This window comes from Spea bombifrons, chromosome 5 (assembly GCF_027358695.1).
Source record: "Spea bombifrons isolate aSpeBom1 chromosome 5, aSpeBom1.2.pri, whole genome shotgun sequence".
Lineage (NCBI taxonomy): Eukaryota > Metazoa > Chordata > Amphibia > Anura > Pelobatidae > Spea > Spea bombifrons.
In genome coordinates, this window is record NC_071091.1 from 49,972,963 (window position 1) to 49,991,340 (window position 18,378).

At 37.6% G+C, this 18,378-nt stretch overlaps 1 protein-coding gene across 1 annotated transcript; it reads right to left on the minus strand.

Annotated features, from left to right (window-relative positions):
- Positions 1-101: 101 nt before the first annotated feature.
- Positions 102-17,407, minus strand: ANKRD33B (ankyrin repeat domain 33B). Its single transcript, XM_053468211.1, has 4 exons — positions 16,380-17,407; positions 3,066-3,195; positions 2,296-2,436; positions 102-1,400 (listed from the first exon to the last, which is right to left on the minus strand). Exons 1-4 carry the CDS (start codon positions 16,911-16,913, stop codon positions 547-549), a joined length of 1,659 nt encoding a protein of 552 aa, XP_053324186.1. The 5' UTR covers positions 16,914-17,407; the 3' UTR covers positions 102-546.
- Between the last annotated feature and the right edge of the window lie 971 nt (positions 17,408-18,378).

An 18,378-nucleotide genomic window follows, 5' to 3' on the forward strand; every position in this document is an offset into this window, starting at 1 on the left:
TTAAACTTCGCCCCAGGCGGCATTTTGTCTTGGGCCGGCCCTGCCTCTCCTGCAATACTTATACTAGTGTGGCTTGTCACAATGGCACTTGTGTAATACACCATAACTCCCTCTAGTTTGTAAGCTTGTTTTAGCAGGGCCATCCTCAGCTTTTGTTCTGTAAATCAGATTGTTATGTTATATACTACTTGTAATGTCCTGTCTACCCATTGTGCAGCTCTATGGAATATGATGGCGTTATATGAAACAATAAATAATATTGATAACGCTGTAAAATGTAAATGCGGGCCATTTTTACAACTGTCCTTACCACCTTGTTTATTGAAAACATGATTATAGGGTATACAAGGATCCCTCTATATTAACAGCAAGAACCATATTATTACTGAATTTAGATACATTTTACAAAATTATATTTTGCAAAGATGCTGTAATTTTTATGTAGTTTCATAGCATATTGTACCCTTTTTTTTTTTATCTGTTAGCTTCTTGAACGGACATATTGCAGATCTGATGGCACTAATCCACGTAATGCTAATGCTTGTATCAAGTAAAAGTCCTTTTTTTCATTCTAGATCTTTGTAATTGTCTCTGCTTTTCAAGTTCTTCAGCTTTGCGTAGCTCTTCTTCCTCTGCTTTCTTCCTTTGTTCCTTCAGTTCCTTGTACCTCCATTTTGGAATCTCTAAGAAAATGTTGCTTCGATTGTTGCTTTTCCGTACCTTTTCAGGATAATATGTAGGTGTGGAAGCTTTAGTAATACGGACTTTAGGAATAACATATCCTGGCCTTACACTACTTCTTCTTAGCAGATTTAGAGGAAGAAGGCTTGTTCTCCTTGTGTCTGTTATAATAGCTCTGTTTGATAAGTTAGTTTGAAGGCTAGCTTTTCTGTCTTTTTTCTTTGGTACCACAGTAACTCTAGAATTCTGGAAAAGTTTTTCATAACTTTTCGTATGGTTTTGGTCTAAAGCTTTTGTTTCATGGGCTCTTTGTTTTTTGAGGATTTCCTGTACAGAGTATCGACGCTTCTCCACACATGGTGGACTTCTTGGACATACAGTCTGACAAGTTACAGCAACAAATGGGCTATGCATACTTGTGGTTATTTTTACCATATGATCAATGACTCCATCCTCTTGAGGCTCATTGAAATAATTAAAAGTAAATGCTGACTTCATACAATCTGACATGCGTTGCACACATGACTTGGGTTCTGCAGCTTTGGCTAAAAGCTCCTTCATCTTAGGCCATTCCATATTAAACCCCTCAATGAATTGCTCTGGAGACGGTTTGCATAGTAATTTGTGCATAAGGTACGTGGTGTCATATCGTCCTGTAAACCTTGCCCATTCTCTTGCAGTGTAACCCCGATTTGGATCCACTGCATGGATATCTGCCCCTGAAAAAAGAAAGCATGGTTACCTTTTATGAGTTGTAGAACGTTGTTGCATAAATTCTTGTACAAGATAAACATCAAACACCCAACCTCTTTAAAACCTCACCTTAAAATCTATTTTATGTAATATGCCAAAATAAAGTGCCAAAATAAATGAAAATTCCAGGCATATGAGGTGTTTCCAAAAACAGGACAAATACCTAATATTTTGTTCCAATTGTGTAAAGTGCAATACAACTCTGAGTTTTGGCAGAGTAGTTGGATGCCATGGTATGTCTTAATGGGATAGGTTTAAACAATAATAAACTCTCTACAGCTTACAGACAACTGTGGGCAAGAGTACAGTACCATTCCTCCCAACCTTCCCATTTTCCCCAGGACAGTTCTGATTTTCTTTGCAAGCTGGCCCATTTGCAGACAATGGCAATCATGGGACACCTGGGGAGATCCTGTGATCGGTGGATATACTCAAATAAAGAAATTATTGGTTTTATTTTGTGGAGAAATAAAGATGTACTTTTAATCTAGTCTCCATGTAGCTAGAGGAAGCAGACTATATCATTTATCTGATTTCTTGGCTAGCCTACACTATTATTGTTTAGAACTTAAAATAAAAATACACTTTTACATATAATTTTTCTAATATCACTCATTGTGTTATGCTCTAAACCTTGAAATACAAGCTAGAAAACATCTATCATTTAGAAAGCCATGCCTAACATAATAGATAAGTCAATCTGAAGCCTCTATGATCCAATTCTTTATCTTTCGCATGCTAAAGAAATTTTCATGGATTTTTAGGCCTAAAAGAGATCTATTTTTATATCATCTGGGAAACATTCTCTTTACCAGTAGAGCATAATGCTGCATTTATCATTTTGCAGACAAACCCACTTACCTGCTAGCATTAAAGCTCTGACACATTCTGTTCTGCCCTGAATCGCTGCTTTCATTAATGCTGTAAAGCCATGGACATTTCTCCTTTCAAGGTCCAGACCAGCATAGTAATTCAACAAATAGTTTGTGATAGTAATATGTCCTAACACACAGAAACAAAGTAAAACACTTAAAATACTTAAAAAAAAACTGGATGTTCAACATTTGCAACACCTGAGATACGTCTACTAAACTCTAATTATGTATGAATGCTCGTCATTTCATAAAAACATAGAAAAAAGTAGTACGATTGTTTTTGTTATACTATATGTAGACACACTGGATGCCGTAAGCACCAGTCTGTTCTGTTAACTATTCAAATGGCCATCTAGTCCTGTCTACAGATCTTCCAATTATGGATTCCCACCTGTGTTTTCCCTTTTTTATTGAGTGCCTGTCACTGTAGCAGACACTTGGCATGCGCCCCCTGCAAGTGTAGCTTGTGGAGGCATATGGTTGGACTTCTCGACGTCCTATAAGCCCACATCTCCAAATAGACTTTTCTATTCGTATAATATATCCATGTGTTTTCCTTTTCTTCTCCCAGTCCTTTTTCGCTTCTATTGTGTTTTATTCTTGTCATTCTACTGTATTTTTTATTCTGAGAAATTTTGTCTGTATGAGTAGACGTTGATGTGTGGTAGCTTAAGCTTTTTACTGAGTAGGACACTTGAGCGAATATAGTAAGAAGTGTCATTCAAATATGTAACCTTGAAGATAAATAATATTTACCTGCTTGTGCTGCTGTTATTAGAGCAGTGTTTCCTTCATTATCCTGCCAATTCACATCAATGTGAGGGCACTGAGATAAGGCGACAACTATGTCCACATAACCTTGATAGCATGCAACAAGAAGGCCAGTCTGAAAAGAAAAAGCTAAATAATTACATTTAGCGTTCTGATCTGGCAAAAAGCTCCAATTATAAAAGTTAAGCATACACTGAACAATTGTATTGTGTACAAAGATAACAATAAACTTCTTTATTATGAAGCAGGGAATATTTTTCATTTTTTCCCAATTGTAAAATCAATACAATCACATAGGCAATGTTGAAAACAGGCCAAATAATGTAAGCAACATAGCAAAACAAAAGGCAAAAAGTCAGAGGCATACTAAGATTTCCAATGTCCCAAACTGAGGCATGTGTACCTGTTATATGTGGGAATTATCGTGTCCAAATTCTTCACCCAATTTTTGATGGGCAGAGTTGTGAAGTCAATAGGTATTCCTTGTATGTGAAAAATACCCTACAGAACAGAACACTTATACCTGATCTACTTGTGTACTTATTATTTTGATAAACTAGTGGTCGTGGCTGACCCCCCTGTTTAATTACCTGTCTCTTACATCTACACCAACAAACATGCCATGTTCAAAGTTACGTAAATACCCTTTATTCCCCATTCTGATGATTGGTTTGAACTTCAGCAAGTTGTCTTGACCACGTCTACATGCCTAAATGCATTAAGTTGCTGAGATGCGATTGGCTGATTAGCTATTTGTGTTAACAAGCAATTGAACAGGTGTACCTAATAAAGTGGTCAGTGAGTGTATGTGTATATATATATTGTGGCATTAAAAAGTGTGTATTCAGCACCAAGAATAATACATAGTTTTTACCCTGCAGGGTGAGAAATCACAGCCCCAAGGATATTTAAGGTTCTTGTATCTTGTAATCATCAAGTCCCTTCCCCTGAGGCGTTCCCGCTGACATCAGTGGGAGTTCCCACTGACATCAGTGGGCGTTATATATTATATAATATAATGCATGTTGATTAGGTCAAGTACCTACAGTAAACCAGTAAACCAAACAGCAAGCTGTGGAAAAGAGTTCAACTTAATGCAGACCTCTTAAAGGGGCGGCCACGCCTGGCAGTTTGCAGGGCTGGGGCCAAATCATGACAAGAGGCCCAAAAACTGAGCCCTGAGACACACCAACAGACAACAAGTACCAGAAAAGGAGACAGTAAATGCACAGTCAGAAAAGTATGTTGCCCCTGCAACAAAGTGAGGTCATACTGGTATGTCTTAAGGGCAATCTTGCCACAGCATTTGTGGACATATCTGTATGTCTATGGGGTAATTAAGGGGTTACTTTGTTAATATGATTATTTGGTGGATCATTAGCTAATAAGTAAGTTCCAGTTTCCGGTAAGTTAATACATGTGAAATTTTATTACATTAACATAATTTTTTATAATATTTGGTGTCACGCCCCATCCAGGCTGCGGAGCTGCATATCTCTGGTTTCCCCTGTTTCGCTACAGTTCCCCTGTCTCGCTATACTCCATTCCTGGATTCCCCCATGCTCTATCCTGATTTCTGATTCTTTTATTCCAGTACCGCTCTTAGCTTCAGCTTCTGTTTCCTTTATAAGTTGTGCCCCACCCCTTCTTTTTGTTTCAGTCTGCAGTCTTTCTCTGATATGTGTTTAGATTAAATGTTTAGTTTGTTTATTAGTAATTCAGTAGGCATGGTTTAGTGTTAGTACCCACTGATATATTGGAGTACTTTGGCGTAGTGGTGGGCTAAGCATGCTATGGCCATAATACGTCACGGAATCTCCAATCTTATCTTAGAAAGCACCAGAATATATATGTTGTCACTTTGTGGAATAGGGGGTCATTCCACGTGTGTTTTTTGAGCTGCTATCTTCTAAACCTTGCACCACCATCACTACTGTTTGCTTTCTTTCTATATTTAATTGTGATTACATTTACCATAAAGTAAATATTTTAAACTGACACATTATTTTTCACTCAAATACTCATTTTTTCCTTTAGGAAATGATATAAATATCTCAATGATGTGACTGGCAGAAAAGGCACTGATTTGATTTAAAAGGATTAGGTTAGCCTAATATACAGCTCTGTGTGTAAATCACACGGCAAATAAATGGCTTTAAGCGAGGTACACCAGCCATGTGAAGACTGTATTGATTTGTATCTTAAAACAGAATCTATAATAGTTTACAATGTAAAATTCAGTTCCAAAATGTAACATTTTAAGTGGCATTAAAACACTATAGATATAGCGATGAGTGATCCTGTTTTTTGGAATGGTTGGCAGCAATTACAAGATGGGGTCATACAGGCTTAAAACAAGCCCTAAAAATCTAACAGGTGTTGCTTAATAAGTATTGGCAAATACAAACTCCTGAGGAAACAATCAAGGATCCTTACTTAGCCAATTTTTCCTGCTTCTAACACATCAACATGACATGTTCACTTGCTGCCTAATATCTCCCACCCACTGACAGGTGCCATGATAACATGATTATAGGTTTTATTCACTTTGCCTGTCAGTGGTCATAATGTCATGGCTGATCGGTGTACATTGTTTAGATATTAAATGTATTAAAATATAAACACTTAAACAGGGGCTCCATAAGAAAATGGCTGGGGTACCACCTTCAATGTTTGCCTCAGTATATAATGATAACAGTTATGCTGTACCACTGTCAATGTTTGCTTCAGTATATAATGATAGCAGTTATGCAGTACCACCGTCAATGTTTGCCTCAGTATATAATGATAACAGTTATGCTGTACCACCGTTAATGTTTGCCTCAGTATATAATGATAGCAGTTATGCTGTACCATCGTCAATGTCTACCTCAGTATATAGTAAAAGGTGTCTTGTAACAAACAACTAGTTTTAATTAAGGATTATTTATGTGCAAGTGCAAACAAGTACAATAATATATATAACTGGAAACACTGTTAACAATAATACACATTACCATGAAAAAACAGCTAATCTTTGTAACACATTTTTTTTTAAATATTCAAAAAATTGGAGCCTAGAAAGCATTTCCTTGGGCCCCGCTCCACGCTCCCTAGCACACAATCACTCCCTCCACTCCCGCATCATTTTTTTTGTTTTGCTGGCATAGATCAATTGAAAATGACATGTTAACTCAGCATTGAGGGTATAGATCAAATAAACAGAATCAGACATACAAATCCTGAATGTGCAGGTATACAATAATAATGTATGGAAACATAGGATATCAGATACAGATCAACAGAATAACACAAAAACCCAGCTTTGCAAGTATAAATCAATTGGAAATCACATATAAACATTATATATCACATTATAATCACATATCACATTAAAGGTATATATATAAAAAACCCAAATTAAAGACATAGATCACAGGTTGCACACTCCAAAAGCCAGTCCTGGTGTCTACATAGAACTTGACCAGCACCCAGATTACACTCAAAAATGACAGCCCAGCCTGAGCCAAAACAGCCCAGCGTAAAACATCTTTGTCCGCAAACATTTTTGTCCCATAAACACCCTGCATGTGCCATCTTTGCTCTTCCCCAAATCACTTAAACATCCATGATACACACACACTTATACAGGCTACCTACTCTGCCCACTTTCTCGCTATCTACTCCCACTTCTCACTATGTACCCCCCTCCCCACTTCTCACTATCTACTCCCCCTTATAGTTCACTTACCTTGATGAAGTCTTGTGGTGGGAGCGCATGGCCTCTGTCTTGCTGCTCTGCTGCAGCTTCACTGCTGAGCGCCGGGATTTGTTGTCAGTCAGGGCAGCGGCGAGACAGGTGGCGGTAGGGAGCGGAGGCGATAGAGGGGCGCCGAGTTGTTGCTGAAAACTTTTTCATGAGTGACCGCTCGGTGCCCCTCTCTCGCCTCCGCTCCCTGCTTGCCTGGGTGCACACCATGCATCCGCCTCAGCACGGCCCTGGCTTTGGTGATAGGATGGCGCCTGATGCCTAACGTGACCACATTTTACTTCTGCCATTCAGGGACACACTATGAAGCACATGAGATTACACACAAAGGTGTGTAGATATATATATATATATATATATATATCTATATATATATATATATAGATATATATATAGATATATATATATATATATCTATATATATATATATATATATATATATATATATGCATTAGACATGCATTTTTAACTACATAATATGTACTTATCTCTTTGAAGTAAAGACCGTGATTGAAATATGATTTCAAAATAACAGCTGAACTGGCAGTTTCATTAATATTAGCCCCTGCTGCCAATATATATTAATATTAGCCCGTGCTGACGATATATATTAATATTAGCCCCTGCTGACGATATATAAATATATTAGACCCTGCTGCCAAAATATATATTTATATATATATATATAAATATTAGCCCCTCCTACCGATATATATAAATATTAGCCCCTCTGCCGGTATATATAAATATTAGACCCTGCTGCCGATATATATATAAATATTAGACCCTGCTCTCACTCCTTCACACAAATCATCCACACACTAATTAATTCATTCTCTCACTAATTCTCACTCTATTTATTTTAATATTCTTACTACCCTCTTTCTCACTATCTACCCCCCCTTTCTGAATATCTACCCCCTCTCCCCCTTTTTGACTATCTACTCCCTCTCCCCCTTTCTGACTATCTGACCCCTCTCCCCCCATTTTGTAGTTCATTTACCTTCCAGAAGTCATGTGGTGGGATTGCGAGGCCTTTGTCTTCCTGCTCTGCCACGGTGCGCTCTGCTTCACTGCTGAGCACCGGAATATGACATCATATTCCGGCGCTCAGCATGACATGCCGGCACCGCAACCGAGCTAGGAGAGGAGGCGGAGGAAAACGGAGGGGCGCCAAGCGTTTCCTGAAAACTTCATGAGCGAAAACCACTCGGTGCCCCTCTCTGTCCTCCGCGTCAATAAGCCTGCGCGGAACCCAGGCAATCCGGAACATGCAGTCACCTAGTGGCGCCCCTGCTGCCATGGTGCCCTGTGCTGCAGCACATTGCGCACACCTCAAAGGCCGGCCCTGAATACCACAAATATTCCATTTCTTATTAGAATCCTTTGAAAGCAAAGTGGCAATTCAATGAATTAAATATATATATATAATAATTATATGGTATAGCGTTTATATGTTATGTTACAACAACTACATCCCTTTTATGTGTATAAACTACTATTAAGTAAAGTCCAAGTCATTAGTTAATTAACTATTCATCTATAAAGTGGCTGAGATTTGATAAATGTCAAGCGAGCAAAGAACGGTTCAGTTCAACATATTAAGAAAAATAGATTGAAAGCCCAAAGCTGGGTTAAGAAAGGGTCATAATATTAATTTAAAATGTCTAAAATTGGACTTGAGGCATTTTGTGAAGTAATAGGATTAATAAAGACTCAAGACTCATTCATTATCCTCACATGTTGCTGTACCTATTAATAGAATCTCCTTAGCTTGCATGCTTAAGCTAAGTGAACTATAGAATAGTAACAGAGTTGCAAAACAAAGAATCATACGCATAATACAAGACTCAATTGTGCAACCACCTCCGCATCGCTAATATAAATGTAGTTGAGAATGCAGGGCCAATCCCAGGCCAAATGACACTCAAAACAAAGAGTATCTTTTGAGCCCCCACCCATCATAATATACTACCGGGATTTACAGTACCATGCAGCCTCACCAAAAAAATTTCACTACTTTCTTGGAGAGTATGGTACATGTACACAGTGACAAGCAGAAGCGTTTGACCAAACGCATCTCCTATAAGCCAAGAAACTTGTGGAGAATGAGTCATATGCTTGGGGGGATTTTTTTTGAGTTTCAGTACATATACAGGCACTTACAAACCAGAACACAAAGCTAACATTTTTTGTGAACATAGTTTCTGGGGTGCACAAAAGGTTACCCAATATGGAAGCACGGTATCTATCAGGCCCAGAAGGATACTGGTGCTCTGCTTCTTGACGGGACGGTTATAAGAGATTCTCCCAACTGGCCCATTTTGCACTATGAAAGACTCTGCGTAATTGGCACCCGTCCAAAGAACTATGGTGCCACCCATACAGAAGAGGTAGGGTGCCAGGATATGATGTCATATATCAGGGCTTAAAAGTAATCAAAGGGTCAACTGGGTGTTTTGGGTCAGCGTCTAACATAAAAAATATGTCAATGGGGGCTCAATTACTATGACACTGTTCGTCATCCCCATTTTTCTGCAAGTTTCACTCCTCCTCAATCTATTTCAGTTTCCTGTTCCACTACCATCTGTATTTAATTTTGCTGGCACAGGGTTATCATAGATCAAATGACCTGTTGTGAGCCCTGTCAAATGGTATAATGTGCTACCAGACACTTATCAAAAGCTTCTGTCAACAACAGTGCATACATCTTTGCTTTGCTAATGCCACTTGCTCAACATATACCTTTGGTGTTACATGCCAGCCTGTATCTAATCTAATGAGTTAACACAGTGAACATTATGACCATGTGTGATTATTAAAGATAATGTTGTAACTTTGAAATCTTCAGGTAACTTGCCTGTAGCCTCTAAGTAGCTCACTTTAACCTGCTGTTATCTTCCTCAGGGAGGCCAATGCACTCCATAAATAAAAGGGAGATGTGTGATTATATCTGTTGTTAAATTTGTAAATGGAAAAAAGTTAAAGGTAGAGAATGTTTGTCCTTTATTATCTGAAACCGGAAACTTGGTTAGTTTGGACAGAGAGAAAGCCGACATCGTAAATAGCTTTTTTTCTTCTGTTTATGCCAAGGAAGAACCAATGATGGAGCCCCCTGTTGCTTTTTATAAGGAACCATTAGAGCAAACATGGGATTGGCTGACACAAGAAAAAGTGCTCAAGCAATTAAATGCTGTAGACAAGGCCCCTGGACCGGATGGTATACACCCAAAGATACATGAGGAGCTAAGCCTAATTCTGGCCCAACCATTATTACTGATCTTTAGGGATTCTTTCAGTTCAGGCATTGTTCCATTAGATTGGCGCAATGCGGATGTTGTGCCCAAATTTAAAAAGGGATCAAAATCTCAACCGGGCAATTACAGGCCAGTATGCTTAACATTGGTAGTGGGGAAATTATTTCAAGGGTTGCCCATTCAAGAATCCTATTAGTAGAAGTCAACATGGATTTGTGAAAGACAGGTCTTGTCAAACCAACCTACTAGCATTCTATGAAGAAGAATGCTAGTAGGTTGGTTTGACAAATGTAGATTTGAGTGTGGTTGTAGATGTGATTTATCTGAACTTTGCTAAGGCATTTGATATGGTTCCACATAAAAGGTTACTCTACAAATTAACAGAAATAGGCTTAGGGGCAAATGTCTGTATTTGGATCGGAAATTGGCTAAAAGATAGGTTATAGAGAGTTGTTGTGAATGGATGTTTCTCAGACTGTAAACACAGGTATTAAGTGGAGTGCCTTTAGTGGTCTGTCCCGGGTCCTCTTCTTTTTAATTTATTTATAACTGATCTCCCAATCTGCATTGAGAGCCATGTCACAGTTTTTGCTGATGACACAAAATTAGGAAAGGTAATTCAGACTAATTTTGATGTTTCTTCTTTGCAGGAGGATTTAGACAGAGTTGGGGACTAGGCATGCAAGTGGCAGATGAGGTTTAACATATATAATTGCAAAGATATGCATTGTGGTAAAAATAATAAAAATGCATAAACAGTGCACAATGCCAGTAAGCAGCTGCAAGGGCCAGTAAATGCCTCTTTACAGGTCAATGGTAAGACCTCACCTTGAATATGTGATATAATTCTGGGCACCGGTCCTTAAAAATGACATTATGGAACTAGAAAAAGTGCAAAAGAGGGCTACAAAATTAATAAGTGCATTGGAAGATACTAGTTATGAAGAGAGACTAAAAAAGGTAAAATTATATATACTAGAAAAAAGGCATCTAAGAGGGGATATGATAACAATATATAAATATATGCACGGCCAGTATAAAGAGCTCTTCAGTGACCTGTTTAGTAACAGAAATGTACGAAGAACAAGAGGTCACCCTCTGAGATTGGAAGAGCAGAGATTTCATAGGACAATATGAAAGGTATGGAATTCACTGCCAAGGGAGGTGGTGTTATCAAATACATTAGATACCTTCAAAAGGGGTCTGGATATTTTTTTAGAAAGGCATGACATACAGGGCTATAAATAGAATTAATATTTTAGAGCTTCTTGGTCCAAGGAGAAATCCAATTGCCTTTTGGAGTCAAGAAGGAAATTTTCCCCCTGATGGCAGAATTCAAAGTAGCTTAATTAGGGTTTTTTTCCTTCTTTTGGATCAAGAGTAGGAAGGTTAAGTAGAAGGGTTGAACTTGATGGACTTTTGGTCTTTTTTGAACCTTATGTACTTGGAAGCTAAAGACATATTCAAAAACTCAAAACTTAAATCAAGATTACATTTAAAAAGTAGAAGTAACTTTGCAAGATTTTCATTAGTCAAATATGGGTGTCATCATGAAAAGATTGGCCTAGACCAGGAATGTCAAACTCAACACCTCGAGCACCAGAACCAGTTCAGATTTTGTGGATATCCCAGCAGCTGCAGCTTAATCTTAATGGTTGGAACTAATTAACTCACTTGTATTCAGAAGAAGGGTTTACCTAATTCCTGATCTGTTTGTCACCCTTGAGTTAAACACCCCTGGACTGGGAGGGGGAATTTTGAGGCAGAATGTGTAGACACCCAGTAGCAGGCAGTCCAAAAAACAAATGTCAATAATCAGTCCAGTAAGTCAAGGGCAGTCAGTACAGGATCACAAAGGGTTAGCAAGTTTAGGTCATGGAGCAGGAGATAGTCAGGCAAACTGTGTAACAAGCAGAAGGTCAAAAGACAGGAGGTCATGCGAGATCAAGCAGGTTCAAGTAGGGTAACGAGCTGTAGTCGGGACAGGGGGTTGATAACTGCATGCAAACAGGTACAACAGCTTTACAATACTCAATCAATGAGTGAGGGGTCAACAGAGTTATATAGGGCTGCAGGTAACAGGCTCCTCCCAGTGGTTACAGGTAATTAACTCCTAGGATTAGCTAGGTATGTTCCTTCTAGTATGCTCACCAATTAAGGCCTATTCCTTCACAGTCATCAGAACTGTGAGGGGAACTGGAAGAAGCCACTTGTTAGGGGACCCACATGCTGTGCATTTACTTCAACGAGAGTGCTACCAAACATGTACAGTAAGTATACCTAAGTATTCCTCCTGGCTACATTAATTGGTTTTGATTGAAGCACTGGGAAAAGGAGTTTAATGAAACAGAAGTCTTTGTAGCTAATGGCGAAGAAGACAGAAGTAAATAAATCCCTGTCAAATGATCTTTATATAAAATAAAGAAAAAAATAGAAAAAGATAAAACTCTTTTGTAATTTTATCTATGTACAGTGTGCCATACGTTCCTTAGGTACATTAATATTGAACACTTACAACTAATAAAGCTGGTATATAACACAATTCCATTTAAAGGGAAATAGACAATCACAGCCTTTACAGTAATTAAATTGATTTGTTAAAACGATATACGGTAGTTTGTTTTGGATTTAGTGAATATGTTTTGTTTTGACAAATTTGTTCAAAAGGAAAAGGCATATCAAGAAATCTGTTGCAGAATAATTGTTGTTCTATTTTCTACCACAACCAATCATAATCCACCAAAGGGGTTGGTAAATAATTAAGAAAGAAAAAGTAACTTAATGGGGAAGAATAATCATTCAATCTTGAGAACATGGAGTTAAGATAGTTACTCGCGTGGCAGGACATATTTTCCGCAAGTTCCCAACCTGACTCATATTAGAAATAATCTGACAAGAGTCGTGCTGGAAATACTGGAATATATACATATATATACTTGTGAATCATTTAAAGATTTATATGTGCATCAAAGTGGGTGTAATGGATCTCTGTACCCTGAATGGGTATATCCATAAAAGTTGGCTTCCTTCGCTACTCCAACTGCTGAACCTCTCGCTTACTATAGGACAATGTCATAATATCGGCCGCTAACGACTTGCCCTAAAGAGACATCAGCCGAGACTAGATGCTTCAGGGTAACATCAGGAACTTTGTTTTAATGTCCACAGTCCTTAGGAGTCTCTGGTAATTGGGGAAACATGGCACTCTGTACCGGGGGGGCTAGTCCCAAGGACCCCTTGTACCCATCTCCCCAAAAACAGAATCTCTTCCAAGACCAGTGTACAGGTGTTCTGTAAACATAGGATTTGGTTAAAGAGGTAAAAGATCTATCTGCAGTTTTTCTTTCATGAAACTGAGTTAAAGCCCATAAGATATTTCACCTCACAATCTACCTATGAATGACTAAATATATACATATAGCTGTATATAGATACATGCTGTGCATTAGCGAGCCATTGGTTGCTCAATGAAGCTCAATTAATACATTGCCATTCTACAGTTCACCTATAAACAGTCACAGCACTATTCAGCCTAGGACTGGAAAACTCCAGACAGTCCAGGACTAAGATTCAACAAAAGCACAACAATGTTATGTTTGAAGATATGTACTCCAAATTCTTAGTATGGCAATGGACACCTGTTTTGTCCCTCATATATAAACATTTACACGGGATACTGGAAAGATCAGTATGGTAAATACATTGATGACCTGTTGTTCATGTGGAAGAGTAATGCAGGTCTCAGTGGTTTTGTTTGATATGTGAATGATAACGATATGAAGCTTATATTTACATACACAACACATCCAAATTTCTTTTTGGACTTGTTATTAACTTCCAATGAACAACAGGCAGCTGGCAACACTCTCCTGCATGCCTTTGCGTGCCATCCTTTCCATACTATAAGAGCGTTCCAGTGGGCAAATTTATTAGCCTAAGGCACAATTCCACAACAGGCAATTTTGTTAAAGGGAAGTCTTACTATTACTATTAACAATGCATACTATCTGGCAGGAGAACTCTGGTTCAGGATAATTATCCAACACATGGGAGCTCGGATCATGGGAATATACAACCTGTTACCTTTGTTACCTCATATAGTACTGAGTTTTAGCATATTAAGAAAAGAATCTAAAAAACCTGAATATCTTACAAACTGAAAGTGTGTAAATTCTTCAACAACGCAACCCTTTCGTTTCAAGGAGAGCCAACGCTACAGGGCAAAGGATCTCTCTCTATGCTATATGCTAGCACAGTCCGTAAAAGAATGTGGCTCAACAATATAGTTGGAATGTTTCCTTGTGGCAATTGGGTTTGCAAATGTTGTAAACACGTTATTAAATCTAGTGACTAGATCTTCAGTTACTGGCAATACATATAATATAAGACAATTTATCATTTGCACTGTACTAATGTAATCTATTTAATATACAAAATGTGTGGTTCAATACGTGGGGTGTACCACAAGACCCTAAAAATATTTTATACATGAGCATATTTTGGACATACAAAATTATAACAAGACAGTTTCCAGTTCATTAGCTGCACCAATGACAGGGAAAAACAAGAAGGTTTCTCCTATTGCTAGGCACTTTTTGCCCTAGTAGTAATTAGGACCTTTTACTTTTTAAGTCACTGAAAAGATAAGTCCACCACGGCAAGGAGGTGATACCTTCAACGTATAATGCCAGAGAGAAACCTACTGGATTTTCAATTTAAACACACAGTCCTACATTATAATTATGATGTCACACTTCTTTTAAGCCCTCGATTGGGGCTTGATTCACCCACAGGGACTTCAGACAACAGTATAAAACTTAATGTCTTTTTGGTTCTGATTAAATCTGGAATAGGATAAGAAGGCCCTAGTAACAAATACATTTATTTACAATAAATATTTGAGGATAGGCTCTTGTTATATGTACAATTTACATGATTTCAGACCACAGTAACAAATAACTATAAGAATATATTGGAATATTTATTATGGGTTTTTCTGCAAACAAGTATCCTCACATTTTATTATTATTATTTTTGCTCTCTTTGATCAACTCTAATTGCAATCTAGGCAAGGGTCATTTTAGATTATTTATACCAATGGTTTTAGGATCCAGAGTTCTATATTTTAGCATATTAATTTGAACACCCTTACTAGGCTCATTAAATATCATCCTCACATTTGTTTATACTTTGGGTCTTTTACTTTGGGTCTTTTATTCCTTATTTTAGTTTTTATACACTGTGTTATTATTACTACAAATAACTATTATATTAGTTTAATATGAATTACACATTGACCGTGTCACTGAAATATTTACTTAATTAATTTAATATATTATTATAACTATTATACTAGTCAAATATAGATTGCACAATTTAATTTCACCTATTTTATTGATTCATTTTAATATCCACTAGTTCAAGATCACTCCATACAAATAAGACCCGTCATATTACCGTATTTGCTCTATTATAAGACTTTTTTCAGAGCAAATGCTCTTATATTCAATGTTGTCTTCTAATCAGACCTCAAATAGAGGTCTGACTACAAAACTAAGATCTAGATCCCCTGCAGCGCTGCAGGGGACCTAGATCCTCCTCTCCGGCAGTGGAGGTCTGTGCGATGCACACGGGCAACCTCTGCTGCTGCTGGGTTTTTGGTCCAATCTCAGGGTCTCAGGATGAAGAGACAGCTTCTCAGGGTCATACGGGCGGGAGCTGACTCATTCATATACTACTGTGATCTGATGATATCTAAGTTGCCTGATTGATGCGTTTCTACCAAAATGTCATGGTTGATATCCCTGTTTAAATGCATGTTAAGTTAAGTGTTAAGTGCATCTTTAAACAATGAAGACAGGTATTAAGAGTCGCTTGATTAACATATTTCATAAGATGCTACATAGAATCTGCATGATGGGCCATGAAATGGGTAACATTTAAAGAGTTTCAGGTCAGCTCATTTAGAAAGTTCCCAGGTATGGTGAGTCACCGTCTGGGCTCCCACATCACCCAGCACAAGAGGTACTGTATGCATGCTATGCAATGTAGACACATTTATAAATTACACTGCAAGTAACACCAAGTGGAGGCCCTTGTCACCAGGGGTCTTAGGGCAATTGCTGCATTGTAGCAGGTTCTCCATAAGACAGGGGCATAACACAGGTCCTTGTAGCAGCAGGGGAACATCAGGTTTTGGGGCCCCCTAATGTTTTAGATAGAAAATCTACCCTTCTGGTGAAAACAAAGTAAAGATTTAATGGAAAAAGTGGAAAAATCAAGGTGTTTACTCACCCTGTTGTTCCGGTCTGTCTCTTCAACTTCATCCTTATTTAAGCCTTGTCGCATAAGGGCCTTAAGAATAATCATATTGTTACTGCTGCAGGCCTTGAACAAAGTAAGGGGTTCAGGGCTCTCAGTACTATCCCAGCTTTTAAAACTGTCATCATCAAACCCTTCACTTTCATCTTCTTCTCCATCCTCGCCATACATCCACCTCCCCTGGGTCTCCAGATCAGGTGGGTAGAAGGAATCATCCGATGCAATGCTTCTGGTATCTGGCAGTATTGAAAAATCATCATACTCTTCACATTCTTCTTCCTCAAGACTGGGTACAACTGCAAGAAGTTGCGGTAGGGGGTCAGCATAACCCCCTAACTGAAGTCTGTCCTGTTCAGGAATAATATTTCCTGCTTCTGCCCCCAGATCTGGAACATCCTTCATTGGATTGTTTTCACCTACTACATCTTCAGTAGAGTGAATATCTCCTTTCCCCTTTCCACCCCTAGATTCTCCTCCTGTATTCTTTGAACCAGAGAGAAGCACCATGATTCAGGTCTAGATCAAAACAATTAATAAAACATTACTAACCACAACACAATTTTAAGATGAAAAAAATTTGTAAAATCTATTTGGAAAAAACGTCTTAAGTGATTTGATTTGCATAACGCACCGTGATATCTTAACTTCTTGGTTTTTTTTTTTTAACCAAAACAAGAATCAATTTTTTTTGTATTTGAATTTCAATTTAGTGTGCCCAGATCCATTCACAAACAAGACAATAAAATGTTAAAGATGCATTTCTTTAAGCAGTTATTGAACATTCTGTTTTTCTTCCTTCCTTTTAAGATTTATTGCCAAGCTACATGAGCCCCCTTAACTGTGCAGTTGTTAAAAAAAGAAGTTTTTTTGTAAACTTTACCACAAATTAGAGGACAGAAATGAAGGCAATTCGTAACCAGACACCAGGCATTCTTAAAACAAACAGTCTTCATCAAGGATCAAATGAAAAAGAATAGTGTAACAGAAATTAAAAAAGCAAGTGAATCTGAAAATAATATAAAATGGTTTGGCTGGTTTTTCAATCCAGCAGTTTTGTTTTTCAAATGTCTAATGCTTTTAAATTGTATTCCAAATGGGACTTTCCTTCAGAAAAAATTCTTGAAAACCCCTTCATTTAAAAAAAAAAAAAGAAATTAACACAAATAATCTAACATACTGAATCCTTGTTTCAAGACTGGCATGTAATCCTCAGATGAGCGCAAAGGTCTTGTGTGTATATTCAAGCAAGAATTTGTAGAGTCATCTAACATTTCAAATGACTGTTTTTCCTCTTCTCGAAATAAAAAATATCAAAAAGCTGCGGAATAAAAAAATATTGATTTAGATTTAGGAAAAAAAACCAACGTTGTGCATGGAGGTAAAATAAAAAATCTGAGTACAAAAGAGGTCCTTGGCATCTGATGTGGATTGAGAGAAAGACATTTGGAAAACTCCTACTCTCTAATCCGATCATCATTTTCTAAGAAGATTGAGGAGCCAGCTTAGTGTGTTGACATCAGGGGCACATTTTAAAAAGAGCTTTAAATGGGAAATGTACAGCTGTCAATGTTAGTTCTTGCAAAACAGAGACATAATCACGCACAACTAGCAGGTGAGAATTTGCTTTCTTTTTTTGGTAAACATTGTGACATGCATTGTATTGTGAATCCAAAACAGGAGTTTGCAGAAATTAATGATGTGTTCTGTTTAAATAGGGACATAAAATGTGTATACCATGTAAGTATGCGTGGATTTACTAATTATATTTATACATTTGTTTTTTTGTCTATGGCAGTTTATTTTTTTATATAAATCTAGAAATAATGTTTTCAGTCTGCTTGTAAAGTGTGAGTTTTACTTCAGTTATCAAACATGCTCACTTGCATTTAAATTTATATGAAACTATAGAGTATCCTATGCTAAGAGTAGAATAAAGTTACAAAGGTCACTGAAGTCGTTGTCTAATTGGCAA